Source organism: Centruroides vittatus, unplaced genomic scaffold (genome assembly GCF_030686945.1).
Source record: "Centruroides vittatus isolate TY-2023 unplaced genomic scaffold, ASM3068694v2 contig_596, whole genome shotgun sequence".
NCBI lineage: Eukaryota > Metazoa > Arthropoda > Arachnida > Scorpiones > Buthidae > Centruroides > Centruroides vittatus.
This window is the reverse complement of record NW_027122360.1, coordinates 823,702-844,473: the sequence shown is the minus strand read 5'-3', so window position 1 is coordinate 844,473 and position 20,772 is coordinate 823,702. Positions and strand designations below refer to the sequence as shown.

Here is a 20,772-nt window from a genome sequence, read left to right as displayed (position 1 = left end):
AAATAGGAAAGAAACTTTCTCTTAAAAAGTTAAACTTTGTCATCGTTACGTATTAAATTAATAATAATAAAAAAACATATAACTTTACGTATGAATACATTTTTCTTTTGCACTTAGATATTTGTTTGCATTCTAGAATTTTAAATAATTTTTATTTATAGGTTTATTTGAGTATATATCATGTTAAAGAAGTAATTTATGAATTATATGCATATACCATTTTATTTTTTAATGCGGTATGAACCAATGCGTTAAAAAAATAAACACAACATTTGAAACGAAAATTTCTCAAAACCTTTAAAAAATTATTTCAAAAACTTGAATATTATTTATTTTATATTAAAAATTTTAACGCATAACAATCATTTTTTCAATATTTTTTACACAAAATTTAAACAGACAGACCAACTGCCGGACTAACTGACGATTTTTTAAAAATATTAATGATAGAACGTTTAAAAATCTAAGTTACTAGTCTATATTATTACTTTAACAATACATTCAAACTTTTAAATTAAAAACAATACGGTAATTATAATAAAAAGTAAACATGTTAACGGTTTCACTTACATTCCTGAATCATTAACTGAGAAGGTAACTTTAATAAAATTACTGGATATTATATAGATGCATACTTTTTACCCTGCCAAATTCCCACTGACGTATTTCAAGACGCCCTCAACACGCAATTAATAATTTGACTGATGCGAAACAACCTCATCTATAACTATTATTATTATAATTTTATTCATTTAAAATAATTTAGTCTTTACTTACTAATTACTATTTGAAATATAATATAAATGGGGGGCCTTGCTCGACAGTGGGAGGTGTTGGTGACTTTTGCGTTGTGGTTCAACAAGTGTTAAGAAACTACTGTATTTCTCTAATCTTATTAACCAAAAATTACTAAAACTGTATAGAAATCATCGTTCTCGAAGAAATATTAACAATTAATAAATATGCAGCGTTCACCAGTTAAACGAGGTAGACCTCCGCTTAACAGAACCAAACCGGAAGGTAAAAAGTCTCAATCAGGTGCATCCAACTCCAAACTTATAACGGATTTTAATCTATTAATGGACAAAGAATCACAAGAACCAGCCTTAGAAATCAACAACCAGCATATGGATACAACTCCACAAAGACTACAGAATTCACCAGGTGAGTCCAATATAATCCATCCATCATCTTCGACAAATTCGAATGACACTCTAACAACAGATCTATGGTACAAAATTTCGGAACTTATTAATACTTCTAATAATAAACTATCTACCCAAATGGAATCTATAAAAGAAGATTTGAATTTAATCCATGAAACTATACGTGAGAATAAAATACAATTTCAAAGAATGGACAGTCAAATTGAAAATCTAAAACTACAAATCGACAATTTAAAATCAGGAAAGGAACTGATACAGTATAAAATGGACACCCTGATCAACGACCATCACTATAATAATATAATAATATATAATTATCCCACGTCAAATAGTATCTCCAAATCAGAAATTCTTAAATTTATTAACTCTTCATTAAACCTGCACAAAGTACTCCAGGAAGATATTCTTGATATAACTCAATTAACCAAATCAACGAATCCTGTTATCAGATTATCACTCAGTAATAAACAGACCCGTGATCAGATTTTTAATTCCTTCATATCAAAGAAACAACAAAAATTATTGGAAAACTGGGGAAACATCCAAATCGCACCAGACCTTACTAAGGACTCACGTAAAAGAAGAAAAAACTTATTACCGATTTATTTCGAATTAAGAAAACAAAATCATTCAGTCAAACTACGTAACGATATTCTACAAATAGACCGAGATAGAATAACTTTTAATATCGATACGGGAAAACTGGTTTATGTGGATACTTTTCTACCTTTTTCTACCTTACCAGAATCAGCAAGTTGATATACATTACAAAATAAATCTCATCAGGAAAAAGTTAACAAAAATATACACCCAACTACTGTCATCAATTGGAATAGTCAAGGCTTAAAGAATAAAATAACATCACTAAATCTTCTCCAATTAAAATATGACCCTGATATAATTGGAATAACTGAAACATGGATTACACTGGATCTGTTTTATAATTCTACTTTCTTCAATAACTATACAACAATTACAGTCCCAGCATATAAACCTTCTGGACCTGGTCGCCCAAGTGGTGGATTGTGTATCTTATTAAAAAAACATTGCTGTAAAATACAACAAACCAAAAAATCTGACAACTATATATTACTCCTACTTTCAATGAATAAACCAATATTAGGCAACAAAGATTATCGACAAATAATAGTAATGATCACCTATATTCCACCCAACTGTCTGACAAAACTCAATGAAATATTTAAAATAATCGAACAGTGGCAACATTTAACTCCATATATCCTTTTACTGGGAGATTTTAATGCAAGAATCGCTGAAATGACAGATTCATATTATAATGGTCCTAATTACCAAATACAAAATATCAGACGATCCAAAGATAATACTACTAATAAACTAGGAATAAACTTAATAAAAATAATAAAAGACCATAAACTGTACATTTTAAACGGACGTCTCAAACCTGATTATCCAGCCGAATTTACTTGTATTGAATATAATGGCAAATCCACCATAGACTTAACAATATGTTCTGAATACATGTTAGATTGTTGTCTAGATTTCGCCATAACTACGCAAGACACATCGGACCACTTTCCAACCATATCAAAATTCCTATTGTCCTCAGAAAATTCATCAACTAAGGAGTGCAATAAACAAACGAGAATCTACTATAAAATGTCGAAATTTTCCAATGAAATAGAAAATAGATTCAACAATATTCCAGAAATAACCAATTTGAATTCTGATATAATATATAACCAAATAATTCAGATAATGAACGATTATATCCAAATTAAAAACGATAAAAGAACCATTCAGAACAAATTTAAAAAACCATGGTTTGACAAAGATTGCTACAAGATGAAAAAGATGAAGCAAACAAGTCTAAAAACATTCCGTGAAAACTCAAATAATTTAAATTTCAATAACTACAGAAAGCTCAAGCAAACTTACAATAACCTAATTAAAGCAAAAAAGAAAAATTATCTTTCTAAACTTGAAACAACATTACTAAAAAACAGCAATGATAGCAAAACTTTCTGGGCACTAATACAAAAATTTCGATTTAAATTCGACTTATGTGACAATAACTCAATGATAAGTTTTGAAGCCTGGAAAAAATTTTATCAACGCCTTCCTGTTACCCAAACTATACCTAATTTAATGTTCAACTACAACTCCAACAACGAATGTCTTAATTCTAAATTTACAATCAAGGATCTCGATGATATCATACATAAAACTCGCATTAACACATCACCAGGAAATGATCACATTCCAACTAAGTTCCTAAAAACATTGTCAAATCAAGCAAGAGTGAAACTGCTACAACTCTTCAATTCTATGTACAAAACAATTAATTACCCGGACTCCTGGAATTCAGTAATTTTATCAACGATACATAAAAAAGGTGATAAAATTTCTCCAACTAATTATAGACCAATAGCACTACTGTCAACATTAAGAAAATGTTTTACATCTTTATTAGCTACAAAATTCCAATACTGGACTAAAATAACTGACCTCGAAGCAAAATTTCAATACGCCTTCTTCAAAAATAAAGGAACAGAATCTGCTATTTTCCTACTATCTTCTATAATACAACTTCATCTGAGAAAAAAGCAAAGAAAAATATATGTTGCATTCATTGATATCCAAAAAGCATTCGACTCTGTTTTTGTTCCGCTACTGGTATATAAACTAAAAGTTAACGGAGCAGGTAATCAATTTGCAAACACTATATCTAAGCTATTCTCAACTTATAACGCAAAAATTAAACAGGGCAAAGCCGTCTCACCATCGCTAACATTAACACGTGGAATACTCCAAGGTGACCCTCTTTCGCCATACCTATTCAATTTTTATCTACTCGAAATTGATCACATATTTCAGAATTGCTCAGATGGAATAGAACTTGGTGACAGGACCTTTCATTATGTATTATTTGCTGATGACCTTGCAATCTTCGCTCCGACAAAAATATCACTACAAAGAAAAATTAATCAACTAAATTCTTACCTCAACTCAATCCAATTAACAATCAATCCTACCAAAACGAAAGTCGTTATATTCCGTAAGAATAGTAAAATCTCCAAAAAAGAAACAACGATATATCTAGACAAGCAACCTCTGCAAATGGTAAATGAAGTCAATTTCCTAGGTGTTATGTTCGATTGGAATCATACTTTCAAAGCACATATTTCGTATTTGAACAATAAAGTAAAACTTGCTATAGATAATCTGCTAAACTTATATTCTAACTTAAAAACCTCCGATTTATCTATTCATATGAAACTGTATAACGCAATCATTAACCCAATCATATATTACGCATCCCCAATATGGGGTCTCGATTATATATATAAATTAGAAAAATTTCACATCTACTTTCTTCGCAAACTTTTTCACTTAGAAAGAACTGTCCCAGGCTACGCAATTCGCCACGAAACTAACCGTATCTGCTCTTATCCATTGTTCTTAAAACGTATCATTAAATTCTACTATCGTTTAAAATTCAAATCTGACAGTAATATTACCTTTCTGCACCACGAAATAATCAAAGGCAGTAAAAAATCAACTACAATACAACTCTGGCAAACTAAACTAAATAAAATACTAAATTCTTTTGGAGTATCAGATCTTCTATTCAAAGATAATATTCAGGACTGGAAATTTGGATATACTATGTTAATGGAATCAGCTATCGCTCAATCTATAAATATGGATCAAAATAGCCTAAATCACAATACCTATCATCCCTGGTACTTAAAAATTTTACAAATACCTTCTGTACAACCTTATATGATAAAATCAATTAACTTCAACGTGAAAAGGCTAATTTCACAATTACGTCTAAATAAATATTCCCTTTATATCAATAATTTCTATATTGACCTATCAAACAATCATTGCCCATGGTGCAAATTCGATAACTTCTCAATTGAACACTTACTTCAGAAATGTCAAAATCTCTCTAATGTACGTGATTCTTTCAACATTCCTCGAATACTCCAAAGTGATTCATCCCAAGATTATAGAAATTCTCTCAATAACCTAAATAAAAATGATCTCTATTCTCTGTATAATTATTTCATTAAGATTACAAAAATGTTGTAAATCTATGCCAGTATGTCAAAATATATCAACATTATATAACTTCATTATTGTATAATTATATTACTGTGTTTGTTAAAATAACTGTTTTTATTTATGTTAATAACGAAATAATATAAAACCAACGTATAAAGACTGTTAAATTTTAATAACCTAGTTAATGTTTTAATAATACGAAAATTTACAAGTCAATTTTGTACAACCCCCTGCAACAGGGATAATCCCCTTTTTGTGAATAAAGATATTTGATAATAATATAATATAAATGATGACTTATTTTGTTTGAACATAGTTTTTTTTTTTTTTAATTTTAAATTTTAAACTGCATTAGTACTTTAATTAACCAGATTTATTTGAACGTATTTCGTGCTGGATACAAACATATTTAACATATAAAAAGGAAAAGAGGAAACTATTTTAATGACTAGAAATAAAATTATTATTTTGATAGTTTGTATTTGCAACATGACGTGACTGGGTAGTAAATTAAATCAGTTATTCGTGATGAATAATAATAGTTGATGCTTTCTAACAATGCATAGATACAGTTTATGTTCTAAATTAATGTCATATCGTTTTATAGCAATATACTAACTATTTTATTATATAAAACAAGAAAATTCTGAATACTTAATACATAATTTTTATTACAATCAAAAAATTAATTTTTATATGATTTTAATGTATTTTTTTTATGAGTACTTGTATTTTTGGAGTGAAAGAATTTTTATCTTCAACGATATTGCCTTGAAAATTTATAAATCAATACTTTTCCAAACTAAATATTAACATTTTATCAATATTCTACCAATTAAAATTCACAATTATTTAATATATAATAAGGTATTATTATATTTCTTAACATAATACTGTACATTCAAACAAATACAACGTAAAAATTCATACTTTATCTTATAATTTCATAACGTAAATTTTCTATTTTCGAAACATTAATAATTTTGAATTTAAAAATAAATTAATGCGTAATTGAATAAAATTATGATAAAATGTTAAAATTATTGTGATAAAAGCTTATGTAAAACTCCTATTTTTGTTTAATCTACGCTATAAATATACTTTTACACACGATAACGTTTTAGATGGTATTAATAATTAGATCAGTATTTGCCCTTCATCAGTAATAAATTATATTTTAAATTGAATTTGAAATTAACGTTCATGACACATCATTAACTTTATTATTACATACAATTAACTATAATATAATTTCATTTAATTAATAATTATTACTGGATTATAATTTAACTTATATAAAGTACATAGTCTGTATAGGTATATATTTAAGAATAAAATATTTATGAAAGGACATAAAACTCCGGTTAAACAATTAAAATTTATTATACTTAAATATTTATTTAAGGACAATAACTTGTATAATTCTAACACGAACTTGGCACAAAATTAAAAGCAATTATCTAGAATAAATCGAACATTAATTATATTATTTATGATTATTTATTTTCATTAAAATATGGATTATAAAATATGCAATTATTATTATTACAGGGTAACAGGCATTATTCTAAATGAGCGCATAACATTGAGATATGTTTTCATATATATATATACTGTATATATACACACGTTATGTGTATGTACTGTACGTATAGAGTACATTCAGTCAAATATTATACACACATATTATGTGACTGCATAAAAAACATTTTTTTTGTTTTTTTTTTGTATACGTACAAAGATTTATCACCCTGTACAAAATGTGCTTGTCAAATTAGTTATCCATAATTATGTAATTATAACCAACTAATTCGGTATAAACATATAACTTTACAAAAACGGAAAAAAACCAAGAATAAGCGAAATAAACCAAAATAATTTCCAAAATAAAATGTTATTAGAAGATATGAATTTATCAAATCATGCTGAATAATGCATAATTCCTGGAAACGGTATTTATGAATGTGTAATTACGTTCACGATAAGTTTTGTATGAGGTATTAGCCTATGTATACATAATAATAATCTATAGAAAAGGTCACATGTTAACATTTATTTAGAAAAGGAGATAAAATTTAACGTCAGATTATACTTAAAATATATTTTATTCCCTTCTTTAAGCTCATAAAATATTTATTTTTAATGCATTACTGTAATTTATCATTTTAATTATTTTTTATTTTTTATTACATATAAAAAATTTATTTAATAATAACGATTTATTGTAAAGTCAATATATAAAATTTTTTAAAATGGTGTTTTACGTTTCTTGGTAATTTTGACTATTATTTTTCTACTTACCAGTAATTTTCAAAACTAGTCCATTGGAAAATACTAATGTTTAGTTTAGATCAAACCTTAGCATTTTCCAAATTTTTGCAGGAAAATGCCAAGGTTGGAAATAATTTAAAAAAATTAAATATATTGATATAATGAATAATTTTTTTATGAAAATAAGTTTTACATCGCGAAATTTTCTTAATGTAGTTTAATTCTTTACGATGCAAAATCATTTCTAATATTTGATAAGCGAGAATGGGACATTTACGATTTATTAGTTCTAAATGTATTTATTCTTTCTTAAATATAATATTAAAAATTAATATCAATATATTTGATCAGAAACTACTAATTGTCATGACATTTCAGCTTTAACATTAATCCAATTTTATTTTATTAACTAGGCTAAATTGGAAGAATATCTAAAAAAGAAGGAAGAAGGAAGCCTATTAGTGCAAAGAATAAATCGAATTTTAAATTCGGTCCTGACACCAGTAAGATGAATAATATTCTTTTAATATAAAATATATTAATATTTTTCTTTTTTTTATATATAGCTCTATTCGCATGTAATTTTTTCCACATACATTTCTTCACAGGTATTGACATTTTTAAGTGGTTCGTGATAGTCGTATTAAAATACAATTGGCCTTCGGAATTACAATGGAAAAGATTTGTCATACTTAAATAGTTTCAATGTTATACATTTATATACTCCAAGGCAAAATGGGTTTTAAATATTTCAATATTTTTACTTGTCGATCGTAGAACATTATATTCGTTGATGGCACCATCTGTTAGACAAATTCACAACTAAATAGTTTTTTTTAAATTTATATTTAAAAAAAAGACACATTTTTATTTATTTGAATTATAATTTGATCACTAAATGTATCGTTTAATTTAATTAATTACAATATTCGTATTACTCCGTTAATCTTGTCAATTTGATGTTTTAAATCGAGTAATTGTGATTAAAAATTTATAATGTTTTACATATTTAACGCTATAAATTTAAGTATATTTTGCAAACATTGTGTTTTAATTTGTAGAATATTCTGCATATGGTTGTGTTCCGTTATAAATGTAATTTATTTATTGATATTTGTAATTTTACAATTTGTTTTTTCATTTTTCACCGTCAGATGGCACTACTTTGGCACCATCTTTAAGAAATTTCATTTGATCGGTGTGATCGGTCGGAGTCGAATATTTAACCACACAAATAGGCTAGTGGTTCAAATTTATATAATTCTAAAACTGAATTCTAAATAAAGAGCTAAATCGTTCTCAGTTTAAAATTAGACAATATGTTGATCGATTGATAAATTGATTTATTGTCTGTTTTAATTATCTAATTGATAAATTATTAGGGTTACCATAAGTCCGTATTTTATACGGACAAGTCCGTACTTTAAAGGCTCTGTTGTGTCCTTACCGTACTTAGAAAAAATAAAGAAAATGTCCGTACTTTTCAACTGATCGCGCAGTTAATAGTTAGCCTATATCATAACAGCTTCGATTTAAATCTGACAAAAGGTACTAAATTTTTGATGATAATTATTGTACTTGTCAACTACGTGTCAACATCATAATTATAGCCTAAAAAATGTAACGGCTCTGTTGCTTAGAGAATACGCGCCATTCATTATAACGTACTTTATTTTTTAGTTCGATAGTACTTGTGGTAAAATAGTTTTCTTATATTTAAAATTGCATTCTGCACTCCAAAGAAAAGTGTAAATCGAAACTTTATATTATATGCCTACATTTTTTAGATTGAAAAATATTAATAAATTTCCTTTGTTTTACCCCGCTGTTTGAATATTTTTAATGCTAATCTGTCCGTATTTTGCCTTCAACTATTATGGTAACTCTAAAATTATTTTCAAAGACAAACGCTTCTATTAATTTGCCCTTTCAATATTTAAGCCTACAGTATAACGATAGCAGTCCATAGTTTGAATATAACTATTTCCAATTTGCACGATTATTTTAATCGTATTTCACGACTAGTCGAATATTTAACCACAAATAGGCTAGTATACTTGATTATTAGGCCTAAGCTAACGATGTAAAGTGTTGATGCCTTAAAGATTGGCTACCAAGTAGGCCTATGTATATAGGCTACTGTAATTATATATCTAATTTTAATATTCATATTCATATTTGCATATTTATAACACTTTTCGTGAAATATTATTTTAATTTCGTATTCTAAAGTATTCAGACGTATGTTACTCGGGTTTCATGTAAGTATGGAATTAGTTTTAGCTTTTAAATAAAAATTAGTTTTAGGCCTAATCTCGTAACTATTCATTCCGTTTCGCAACATGTTCAGTTGTCAAATTTTATAAAATAGCGACATTTTCTAGGGACGTTCCTCGGGAGTTGAATGTGACTGACTTACAATGCACCAACGATTAACACCACAATTATGTAAAGATTAACAAAACCCTGCTCCGTAAATTTTTAATCAGTTCGAACATCAACTTGGATTGTTTTCAGTTGTCATCTCTCGATATAATACTTCGAATGTTCCCCTTAACAATAATATTGTTTCCTCTTAGTTTCAGTAAACAGATTATATAATCTACGGTGCTTTAGAACAGATTGGCTACGTAATGTGTGCACGCAGCGGGACACCCGAGTGCAGCGGAGGCAAACAATCGCTACCAACCCAACTTCGACATATGACTAAATAATTGTAGTTCTCATTAAATGACGTCATAGTCGCACACATGACGTGATTGCAATAAAGTTATAAGCAGCTTATCTTCGTCAACGAAAAGTTTATTCCGCTTAACATTCGGTTGTTCCGCTTTTTTCTATCTTGAGTTTTTTTTATATCAGTCCTCGGGACAGTATTCCTTCGAGCATAACAAAACTTTTAAAAGAAAATGATTGAAATATTCGATCAATCTTCTTATAAGAAAATGTCAAAAGCCGTGCTTTTGGATTTAATCCAGTAAAAAAAAAAAAAAAAAAAAAAGGTACGAGCTGCATCACCGTGATCTAATCCTGTTAAGTAGAGCATTCTCTCTTTAAATATAATGCTGGATAATAAAAGATATTGTCACTAACTTGGTCCGAAGGTATTTCTTTTCATCTAATGGATTTATAAGTAGTCATGCCTACACAAAAGTGTAAGCTGTTTAATTCGATCAAAACTGACATTTTGAGTTGTGAGCTTTTTCACTCGGTGGCTGTAAAAGCTTTATATTAGATTTACGTGTATTTATTTGTATCTATGTATTTTTATCTTGGAATATTTGGTATTGTAGATCGAGAGTTAAAATTTGTCTACCGATCCTGTTCGATGGAATTTAAAATTTCATGGGGGCATAAAACAAAAATTCCAATTCGATAACAACTTTTGTTTATTGCCTCATCAAAAATTGTTTTTATTTCTTTATTGTAATCTGACATTTTGTAGGTTTTACCGGTAAAAAATTTATCGTTTGTTGATTTGCGTGATTAATTTATCTACTCAAACGATAGGGAATTAGTAACACCTCCAGTAAATATTACTTTTATTTTGAAATAAAGTATAAGGTTTAAGTAAAAATTGTTAAATAGACTTATAGGCTAATAGAAAATGTCCATAAAGTTCATATTTTATATAGCAGAATATACTTATTTTATAGGTTACGCTTTTCGAAATATAGTACAGTACTTATACTGTACTATATTTCGAAAAGCTATAGGTTCTGTTATAGATACATATTTGGTTCTGTTTCATAATTTGGCACTATTAAATGCAATAAAGTTAGGTGTTTATGTACTTTATAGACATTCATATAAATTTATTAGTTCTTTTTATTCATAAATATTATTATAATTTCGAAATTATAACAAATAATACAAATTTTTTAAATATATTGATACAAAGAAATTAGTTCTTTCTACTATTTAACATTTTTTAACTCGGATAGACACGTCGATATCGTTAGATATTTTATATATAAAGTAGAGCGAAATGACGACGTTCTTACTTTATTTATTTATTTTTTTTTTTTTTCATTTTTAAGAGTTGATGTCATTATCATATTGCAGGGCCATCCAGAAGGTAACGGAGTCTGGGGTCAAAATATACATTAGGAATCTTATAGCAAATTTAATTATTATATTAAAGAAAGGGGGTAAACGGTTAAGTAAACGAAAAGAAAGAGTCAAAATAAAATCAATGTATGTTCCCCGAAACTTTTTGGATCCCTGTAGAAAAATAATTTTGAACGTAAAAGAAATGTGTATAGTTAGCCTATATATTTATCTATAACAGTGATTCCCAAATTTTTCGATCCACTTGGTTCAAAGTTATACCCAACGCCCCCAATCGTACATAAATGCTCCTTATCCATTTTCCCTTGTATGAGAAAGACTTGGAAATATTGTTAGGAAAACTTTTCTATGAACCTCACCTTTTGTGTGATTACCATACATCGCTGTCAACATCTGGAAACCATTAAACGCAATGTTTCTTCTTACCCATTTAAACAGAGGAAAGGAAAAGTTGTCAGTAAGCCCAACCTCCGCCTATGGTCACTATTCAGTACCCTGCTCCAGCGCCCTTCTGCCGCCCACTTACTTCTTTTCGTCTCCTAGATTTACTCACCGCTTGTAGGGGCGGGAAACGTCCACTTTGAGAATCACTGATCTATAATATAGGCTATATACATTGTATAGGGTCTCCTACTTCCTCAGAGTTCAGGGAAATTTGATACTTATCCCCTCTGGAAGTCCTTGCGTATTGATATAGGGCCTATATCAATACGCAAGGACTCCCAGAGGGGATATTGAAATTATAACTATAATTCAATATCTATAGTAAGTAAAGGTAAGTCCTCGAGATTTAGATGTTATAACATTAAAAAAATTACTAACGGGATTTATTTTATCATGTTATTTTACTACAAGAAGTTCTTTGTTTTATACAAATGTATGTAGGATATTTACCAAAAACAAAATTATGGAGAAACATATTACTTCCTGAAATCGTCATCTTACGCTAAGAGATTCGTCATCTTACCTCCGCATGGGGTAAGGTGACAATTGTATATTCTGCAATGTTCTTTTTTAAGTACATTCCGTCAAAATGAATTTTGATTAGAATAATAAGGAAATAATTACATATTTTTGAAGTATTGATAATTATATTTTTTCACGAATATTATCCTTTAATTTTAAAATAAAAGTTTACGTTCTCACTTTATATTCAACTCTTTCCTCCTCAAAATAATAACGAATCTTTTATCCAGGTGGTTCTGGCCGAATCCATGGTGGATTGTAAAAAAGACTCTCTTAAGTCTTAATGCCTGCAAGGCGGAAAGAGTAAAAAAACTAATAATGGACTACTTAAAGTAGGATTGTTTATCTTGACGTGGAAATTATATAAATTATTCCAATTTAAATATTAATGTCATTTATTACATTTATAATAAAGCTCTATATCCTTCTTAAACTTAAAATTTAATCGGAATAATGGATATTTTGAATTTTTCTTTAATTAAGTTACACGTTTTGACTTATTTTAGCGATTTATTCTATCATTTCGGCTTTATCACTAGATAAAGTTATTTGTCATCGAAACTACATGATACAGCAGAAACAAAACTGTGATTAATCTATAAATTATGTGTCTTGGAATTTCGTTTTCATTAAAAACTCGTTGAAAAATATTAGTGATTTGGATTGCTTTTCATTATTTTTTTTCATTAAAACTCTCATTTCTCCTAGTGTTTGTTTATATGGTATTTTGGTTAGAATCATATTGCCAAGTGTAGTCGTTTTGAATTCATATTTAAAAATTAAGCGTATAAATAATAATCGGATTCCGACACGATCAGTCCGAGCCTAAATTAACGCATAGTCTAATATAAATTAATATACGAAAAGTCAACTTTATTTCTTGAATAAAATAAAAATGAAAAAAATTATCTCAATACGGAAATCTTTGTTTATGTTTTTAGAATTGGTTCTTTGAGAAATTGTTTTGATTTAATATATAAAACTTATAGTTTAATATTTTTAATTCGCTTATATTCTTTCACGAAATGGAAGTTATGTCTTTCGTTATTATATTATTATTATTATACGGTTCCTATTTTCAATGTTTAGAAAATAATTCCGTTTTTATTTGACGTAGGTAAACAATTAATAATTTTGACAATTTTCGATGTCTTAAATATTTAATTATTACACTGGGTGGTGGTAAAAAGATTACAACTATTTTGGAAAGTAACGATGCTATCTATTATGTCAATTATCACTATCCTACAATAACGTTATATTTATCAGGATAGCGACTGTTAGAATTTCCGGCTGAATAACAAGGAAAGACGACATAGTCGAAAAACTGAAAACTTATTATAAATTGTTTTTTAGACGATTTCTCTTCGTAAAATCTATGTAAGTTATGCACGAAAACTGGGGGCGATTAACATTTAAAGAAAAATTGAATTTAATAAAGATAACGTAGACTACTGCATAAACCGTTAAAATTTTAAGATAAAATGCCCTAGTTTATTCAATACCTGTGTTTAAGCGCAGACATTCCAGGTGTTTGTATAGGGCCCAGACACTCAAATAGGCCTATATGCTTTTCGCTACTCAATCTTGCTCCACTATTGGGAATCTAGTACGAGCTAGAATCCTAGATATTGTGTTAATACGCAATATAGAATAGGTTATCGGAAGATACGAGCTTACATTATATAAAAATATATAAAAGAGGTCTGGAGAATTCACGCTTGTCCGGAGTGTCGCCGAACTTAAACTGCATTAAGTTTATATTCTACAAGTGTAATCAGTTTTAGCAATTTACATGTCAAATTAAATATAAGTCGATTTAGGTTGAATATTATTCTTAGGCAAAATACTTTTCAGTTAAATAATAATAACAAAAAAACAAAAGATGTCACAGCTTACGGTTTTATTTTTTAAAGCAATGTACAGCAATAAAAATTCACATTATCGAAGTTAAGAAAATTTACAGAAAATGGCCTAAAATAGGATGCGTAATAGGATACGGTAGTTAAAAAAAGAAAAAAAAAAACTAAATTTAAAAGCCTAAACAGGTTTGACCTTTGACACGGGCACAAATTACGCGGGAAATGAAAATTCACTTAGAGATAAACCCGGAAGAAAGTCCGTTGTATGAGTTAGTAATAAAATATTTTGTAGGTAACGTTGCGAATATTCCGTTAGGAAGACAATACGTTTGCAATATTGCACATATCTGTAGCATTACGTAAAATATTTTACCGATAATGAATATAGATTATTATTAATGTATATATAAAATTAAATAGAATGATACAATAGGTAGAAATTTCTCAAAAATGCTATTAATAGACTGTTATAATTATAGAATCGAATTACTATTTCTCTCTTCTATATCTTAAAACATTATAATATTTCGTTCATATTTGATGTAGATTTATAATAATGTAGAATTGCATAAAGAAATGACATCGATTATCTTGAACTTTTAATAAAGATTTAATTAAAAATGGCATATTACAATTATTTACAGTGATATCAGCGAAAATTTGAGCGTGAGAATCGGATGAAATCATTCATTCTTTTTACTCGTTTCGACATGTTCATCCAACCGAAAAGATTGTGTTTACAATGAAAAATATTTCCATTTTATTTATAATTTACTCTTACAATTTCTTAGGAGTAAAATTATCTATATTATATTATTTTATCGTATTAATTTTAAATTATAGATTTAAATAACATTTCTTGTATTCTTAAATTCGATTTTCTTCAATTCTCGAATTAATTAAGATGATTAGAAACGATTATGTTACCGGGATAAGAATAACAAGGTGAACGTTCTTTTAAATTTCGTGAAGCCTACAAAATTTTTACCGTTATTTTAATCACTTTAGGTGAATCTAACGCCCGCGAAAGAAGACGGATACGTCAGAGACGGATCCGTGGTGTCCATCAAATCCTGCGCCGTCGACCACGCGTATTTGGCAGCCAGTCCCCACGTTCCTGACCACGAAGGTAAAGAGCGGGACGAGTTTGCCTCTCCCTGTTCGGTGACGGCCACTTACTACTCGTCGCCCTGTCGTCGTAACGTCTTCGTCATCAGAAAAGTACTCGAAATTACGCGTTACGGACTTCCTTTCCGGTAAGTTGGGTATTTTTGAACTACCAAAACAGGTAGACGAATCGTTAATAAATAGCAATTAAAGTACGAAGCAAAGAAAGAAACAGAATTCCAAATCAGACAGACAAAAAATATGCAGTACTTTGACAAATTATTAGACCCATTGACTAAAATCGTACTTTTTGTTCTATTTTCCTCTCTGTTTTTCGTAGTATTGTTTAAGGAATGAGTATTTTTTCTCGTTACTCTTATTCTGTATTATATTCCAAACACTTTTAATAAATATTTTTATGTGGCAACATGTAATTGTAAAAAATCAACTTTCTACTATAAAAAGAAGATAGAAAGAGGTTTCTTATTATTAGGGTATGGTAGCATAGCCCATCTATGAGAACAAAAATAAAAAATTGTATAAAGAGCATTCCTCGTGATATAGAAACACTACTAATTGTTAAGGGTGGTTATTCAAAATACTAATTTTCATTTTTAATTTTTAAAATTCTATTATATTAAAATTTTTATATCCAAAAACTTAATTTCTATTTCATAAGACAATAAGCAAAAATATTTTAAATAATCCTATAAAAATTCCATTTTTATTGAATTATCACATCAAAAACTAACAAATCATCAATTTTTTGCCTGGGTATAATAATTTGGGAAGGTACCGTATATATCCCGATATGGAAATATAGTCTTGTTTCCGAACACATCACATTTCAACAAAAATTAACAAATTTTCTAATGGCGATACGGTAAAGTTTGATTAGAAGATCCGATAGAAATTCGTGGGTTCGGACCAGTCTTTTGGTTTCGAGTAGAATCTCTGCACGAGATAAAAACTCTTTGCAAACAGTGGGCACTCGACGTTTCATTGGCTATAACTTACACTTGTAGATAGTGCGGGGGCGCTTATTGGAGTCGTACAGTACGTCGGACGTTCTTTCCGCAGACGGGCAACTGGATGACCAATTCCGTCCAGTTAATGTTAACTCGACCCGGGTGGTCGGTGGTCAGTTCGGACACCCGTCGATCCTAATCTATTTATCTCGGTCGATTGTCGACTACCATCTCGACCTCGATTACCGTCGGAAGCGCGTCTCGTTTACAACTGGCGTGTCACGCCGCGGGGGGAATAGTCGGACCCTTCCATAAACAATAATCACCGGTCGGAAACGGACCGATGACCAACTCTGTTTGGGAATTTCATCACAAAGTTATTACCGGAACCACAATTATTAGCCAACAACTGGTCCGGTATTGGGTAAGCCATCGACAGTCCTACTTCTGATATCTAAATCGATCTTGCCGGTAAACATCGTAATTATGATAATCGGGTTGGCGGTTGGCATTATTATTAATATTATAAAGGATGGAAATTGATTTCTGTCGCTTAAACAGATTCGCAAATCTGGGTGCCAAACTAGACGAATTTGCCTTCTAATTACAATAGTTATTATTATTCATGAGTTTCGGCTCGAATCGGTTATTGGTTGTCCGCAGTCACAATGATTAAGTTTTAGTCCTTAACGCGGTCTTTTTTCCTCAGCGGTCGACCGAATGGCGATATTATTATTATTATTAAGGGTGTATCCCTCCGTTTCTCGAGAACGGGTGAATGACCAACGCTTTAATAACAAATCTGTCACAAGAACGATCCGTATTCTGGACATTTCCTATCTTTAACTCATTTCATCCCCCCCGATCGTTGACGTAAAAAAAGAAGCAAAAATTATCCAGTTGGAAAAACGTAAAATTTTTGAAAGGTAGAATTAACGTCACACATTACAATATATAGTCACTACGATTTTAATTAAAGTTTTTGATTCGGACGCATTTAATAGGCCTACGTCACACACAAACACCATACCGCGGAATCACGCGTGACGTGACCAGCGAGATTTGTGTTTTCGTCGCTTATCGACTCGTCTTTCTATTTATTATCGGAGGTCCCGCTAACGCAAAGAAAGAAGTAATCGGATGCCAACGATCCGTCACACCATTGGAAGGAAACGTACTGTACGGTACACGGGCCAGACTCCAACACTGTATCCGGAATTCGAACACAACAGGTCGATACGAGTAATTCTCGGTAGAGGACGTCGATCCGTCATCTTTTTTTCCTTCCATTAGCCGACAGAAAAACAAAAAACGTCACATGTAGATTTTTTTTCGTCGATTTTACCGAATTAAGCCGTTAAATTACGCGGGTGGAAAAAGATTAACCGGAGAATTTTCTATTTAATTTTCCCGTCCGAAACAGACGAAAGGGGGATGTTTGAGGAAGGTCACGTCACGCCACGTGTCGTGAAGTTTTCTACGCCCGGCTCCGGTCACATTTTGATTTTCTCGAGTACATTTGTTGCATCTATTATGCAGTACGATATCTCGGGATCTTTTTCGGTAACGGGCGTGACAAATTAAGAATCTATAATTCCTTTTTTTTCCTTTTATTTCTCCATCAAAAAGTAACGATGAAATATTGAAGATCGGAACGGCATGAAATAGTCATGTCGAGGTGTCTTTCGCTCCTATTAAACCGATCGTCATCTGGCGTCTTCTCATAGCCTTCTACGTCACTTCCGTCCGATTAGGTTAGACTTTTCGAATTTGTCCTTTTACCCTATGGCGTCACGCAACGTTCCGCGAAACAATTCCTTTCTCTCCTTTGTCTTTTTTTTTCCACTCGCGTCCGTTCGGTAGTGATCCTAGAAAGTTATTATCGGGTCGAACCCGTTATTTCTCCACTTCTTTCTTTATCGTGGGCGTGCCTCCCGGCACTGCCTCTCTACGGCAATCATATTCTGACAATTACCGGCGGCATTAATAAAAGATATATATGCCGCGCGGAAAAAAATAGGTCCGATAATCGAGTGGCGACTGATTCTTTGTATTATTAATGGACAAGGCAGAAACTCGTTCCCCCTGTCAAAAACCCGATCGGTAACGAGTATTTGTAGTTCGGGACCAAAAAAAAGCGAGTGTTTAACTAGTACGGCGCGCGCCGGCTGATTAACAACCCGGTAAATCGGGAGTGACCGAAACGCGTGTTTACACGGAGGGCAACGGTCGTAAAGCGTTATCTTCGCTAGATTAGCCCGGGGCCGAACGCGCATCTAATTAGCATAAAGTTAAATCATCGTTATCAACACGCCATCGCCCGGGTAAAAAATAATCGTAACGATAATTAAGTCCGTCATTCTAATTAACACTAAGACATTGTAGGCTAGTTTTTAAAACAATTACTTTTATTTTTTTTAAGAGCCAAAGTCGAGGAATCCGAACCTATTCTGTTTGGAGAGAAGGTGACTTTTTCTAATCTGGATACCTGCGGGGGTGTAAGTATTATTAACTCGTTAAAATTCTTTAAAAGTATGTTACGATTATAAACGACACTTATTCAATTCGAACATTTACGGAAATGTCTCGCCATCGTTAACGTTATCCGCGGCTTTGTTTCTCCGGTTACGCTACGCCGGAGAAATAAAGTATCGTCGGATAACAGATTCGTAACCAAAATGGTTTGAGTAATGCCAAGCTTTATCCGAATTAAGGCGCAGACGTTGTCTTAACAATTAACGTCTTAATTTACTTACTTTGGCGTGTTCGAAACACACGACACTACATAATTCATTTACTTTGTATAAATGGGTGCCTACCGTAAAATTTGGAGTTAATCCGTGCCTCCAGCACACAGACTTTATATAACGGGTGAGACTTATTTGAAAAAATTGTAGACCTATAAATTCCCACTGTCGTCGTCCGTCTTTCCTTAATCTCGAGAACGGAGTTAGATGGACGAAAGACGAGACCAGATAGGGAAATCTTAGGGGCAGGAGGCTCGATTAATTATATACGAACTTCCAATGCAGACCGGAAGTCACATTATTTCAATTGAAAATTCACCTCTCCCACCGAAAGGTGTTTAATAGTAGTCGTTCCGGTCATCTATCTTAAGAAAAAGTATGATGTACGGGGAGGAAAGCCGCTACTAATTTGAGATGGCAAGAATAGATTTTAAGTTACATTAAAAATTGCAGCCCGTCATTGCTGTATTAAAAACGCTTCTTCTGTTGCCGAATTAAACTTTAAAGTACAGTTGATGACGAAACATTTCTTGAAAAACTGTCCTTATTCACCTTACACATCTTTAAACCCACTGCTAATTTTATACGTACGATCTTGCAAGTTTTTTCGACGGTCTTTGTTAATCGCTCGAACTGCGTTCGGGTTAAAATACACGCGATAGTCTAAATAAGTAAAAACCGACGAATTTTTCGTCGAGGTGCGAGAGCGTATTTTAAGAATTCGAAAGGTGCGGCGGCGGAAAATCTTAGGGTTTCTTAATCCAGGGGAATGTTTTGCTTTAAAATATGAATAATTAGGGCCGTCGAGCGCCGAGACGATGCGCCTTTAACCAATTTTTTTGAATAAGTAAAATACATAAAATGTTTCTTTATTAATAAAATACACTCGGATTTTATTTGTTGGTAAAAATAATAATGATAACGTATGGAGATGGTAACCACTACGGGGTCCCAAATTTTCGCCGGGTCCGAGGAATAAAATCCCCAGCCGTATCCCGCGTACGTAATTTAAAAAAAAGGCTTCCGTAGATGCGTACGTTACGTGGAAATTAAAATCGATTTTAAAAATCGAGTAGTCATACAATGTTTTTAAAACGGACTAATACGATTTCTCGATAAGTTTGCGGGTGGTGGTAAGGCTCCAAATCGAAATTTCGAATCGTGCCTAAGCCGACGTTCGGGCCCGTTAAAAGACAGAGATGGCTGACGGTCGTTTAATTAAATACCCGAATTAGTATTAAAACAAATCGGAAGTGACGAGGGAGGCGAAAAGGAATAATATAAGCCCGCGTTATCCGACAATAGGCAATACGCGGCAGAATTAGGGTAAATAATAAATGGAAATCGTCCGATGGGCGAATTACCACGATAGGATTTTCAAAATTCGCTTTTTACGGTGTGCTCCGACGGGTTTCGATCGTTCCCGGGAAATGGAGAGAGGGGGCGCGCATTAAGTCTAATTTCTAGTGTTTAGTCGGTGGTCTGGTGGGACGACGGGGACATAATTTTAGAGCAGAGCAGTCTACCTTACTAAATTACTAAATCCGTAATCGGTGGTCGA

At 31.1% G+C, this 20,772-nt stretch overlaps 1 protein-coding gene across 2 annotated transcripts in view; it reads left to right on the top strand.

Annotated features, from left to right (window-relative positions):
- Positions 1–20,772, top strand: part of LOC136979220 (cilia- and flagella-associated protein 161-like) — a 42,895-nt gene that overhangs the window by 21,509 nt on the left and 614 nt on the right. For both annotated transcript variants that reach the window (XM_067275163.1, XM_067275161.1), the window contains exons 3-5: positions 7,904–7,993; positions 15,398–15,645; positions 18,887–18,962. In XM_067275163.1, coding sequence (XP_067131264.1) covers positions 7,904–7,993; positions 15,398–15,645; positions 18,887–18,962 — 414 coding nt within the window. The remainder of the gene's footprint in view (positions 1–7,903; positions 7,994–15,397; positions 15,646–18,886; positions 18,963–20,772) is intronic.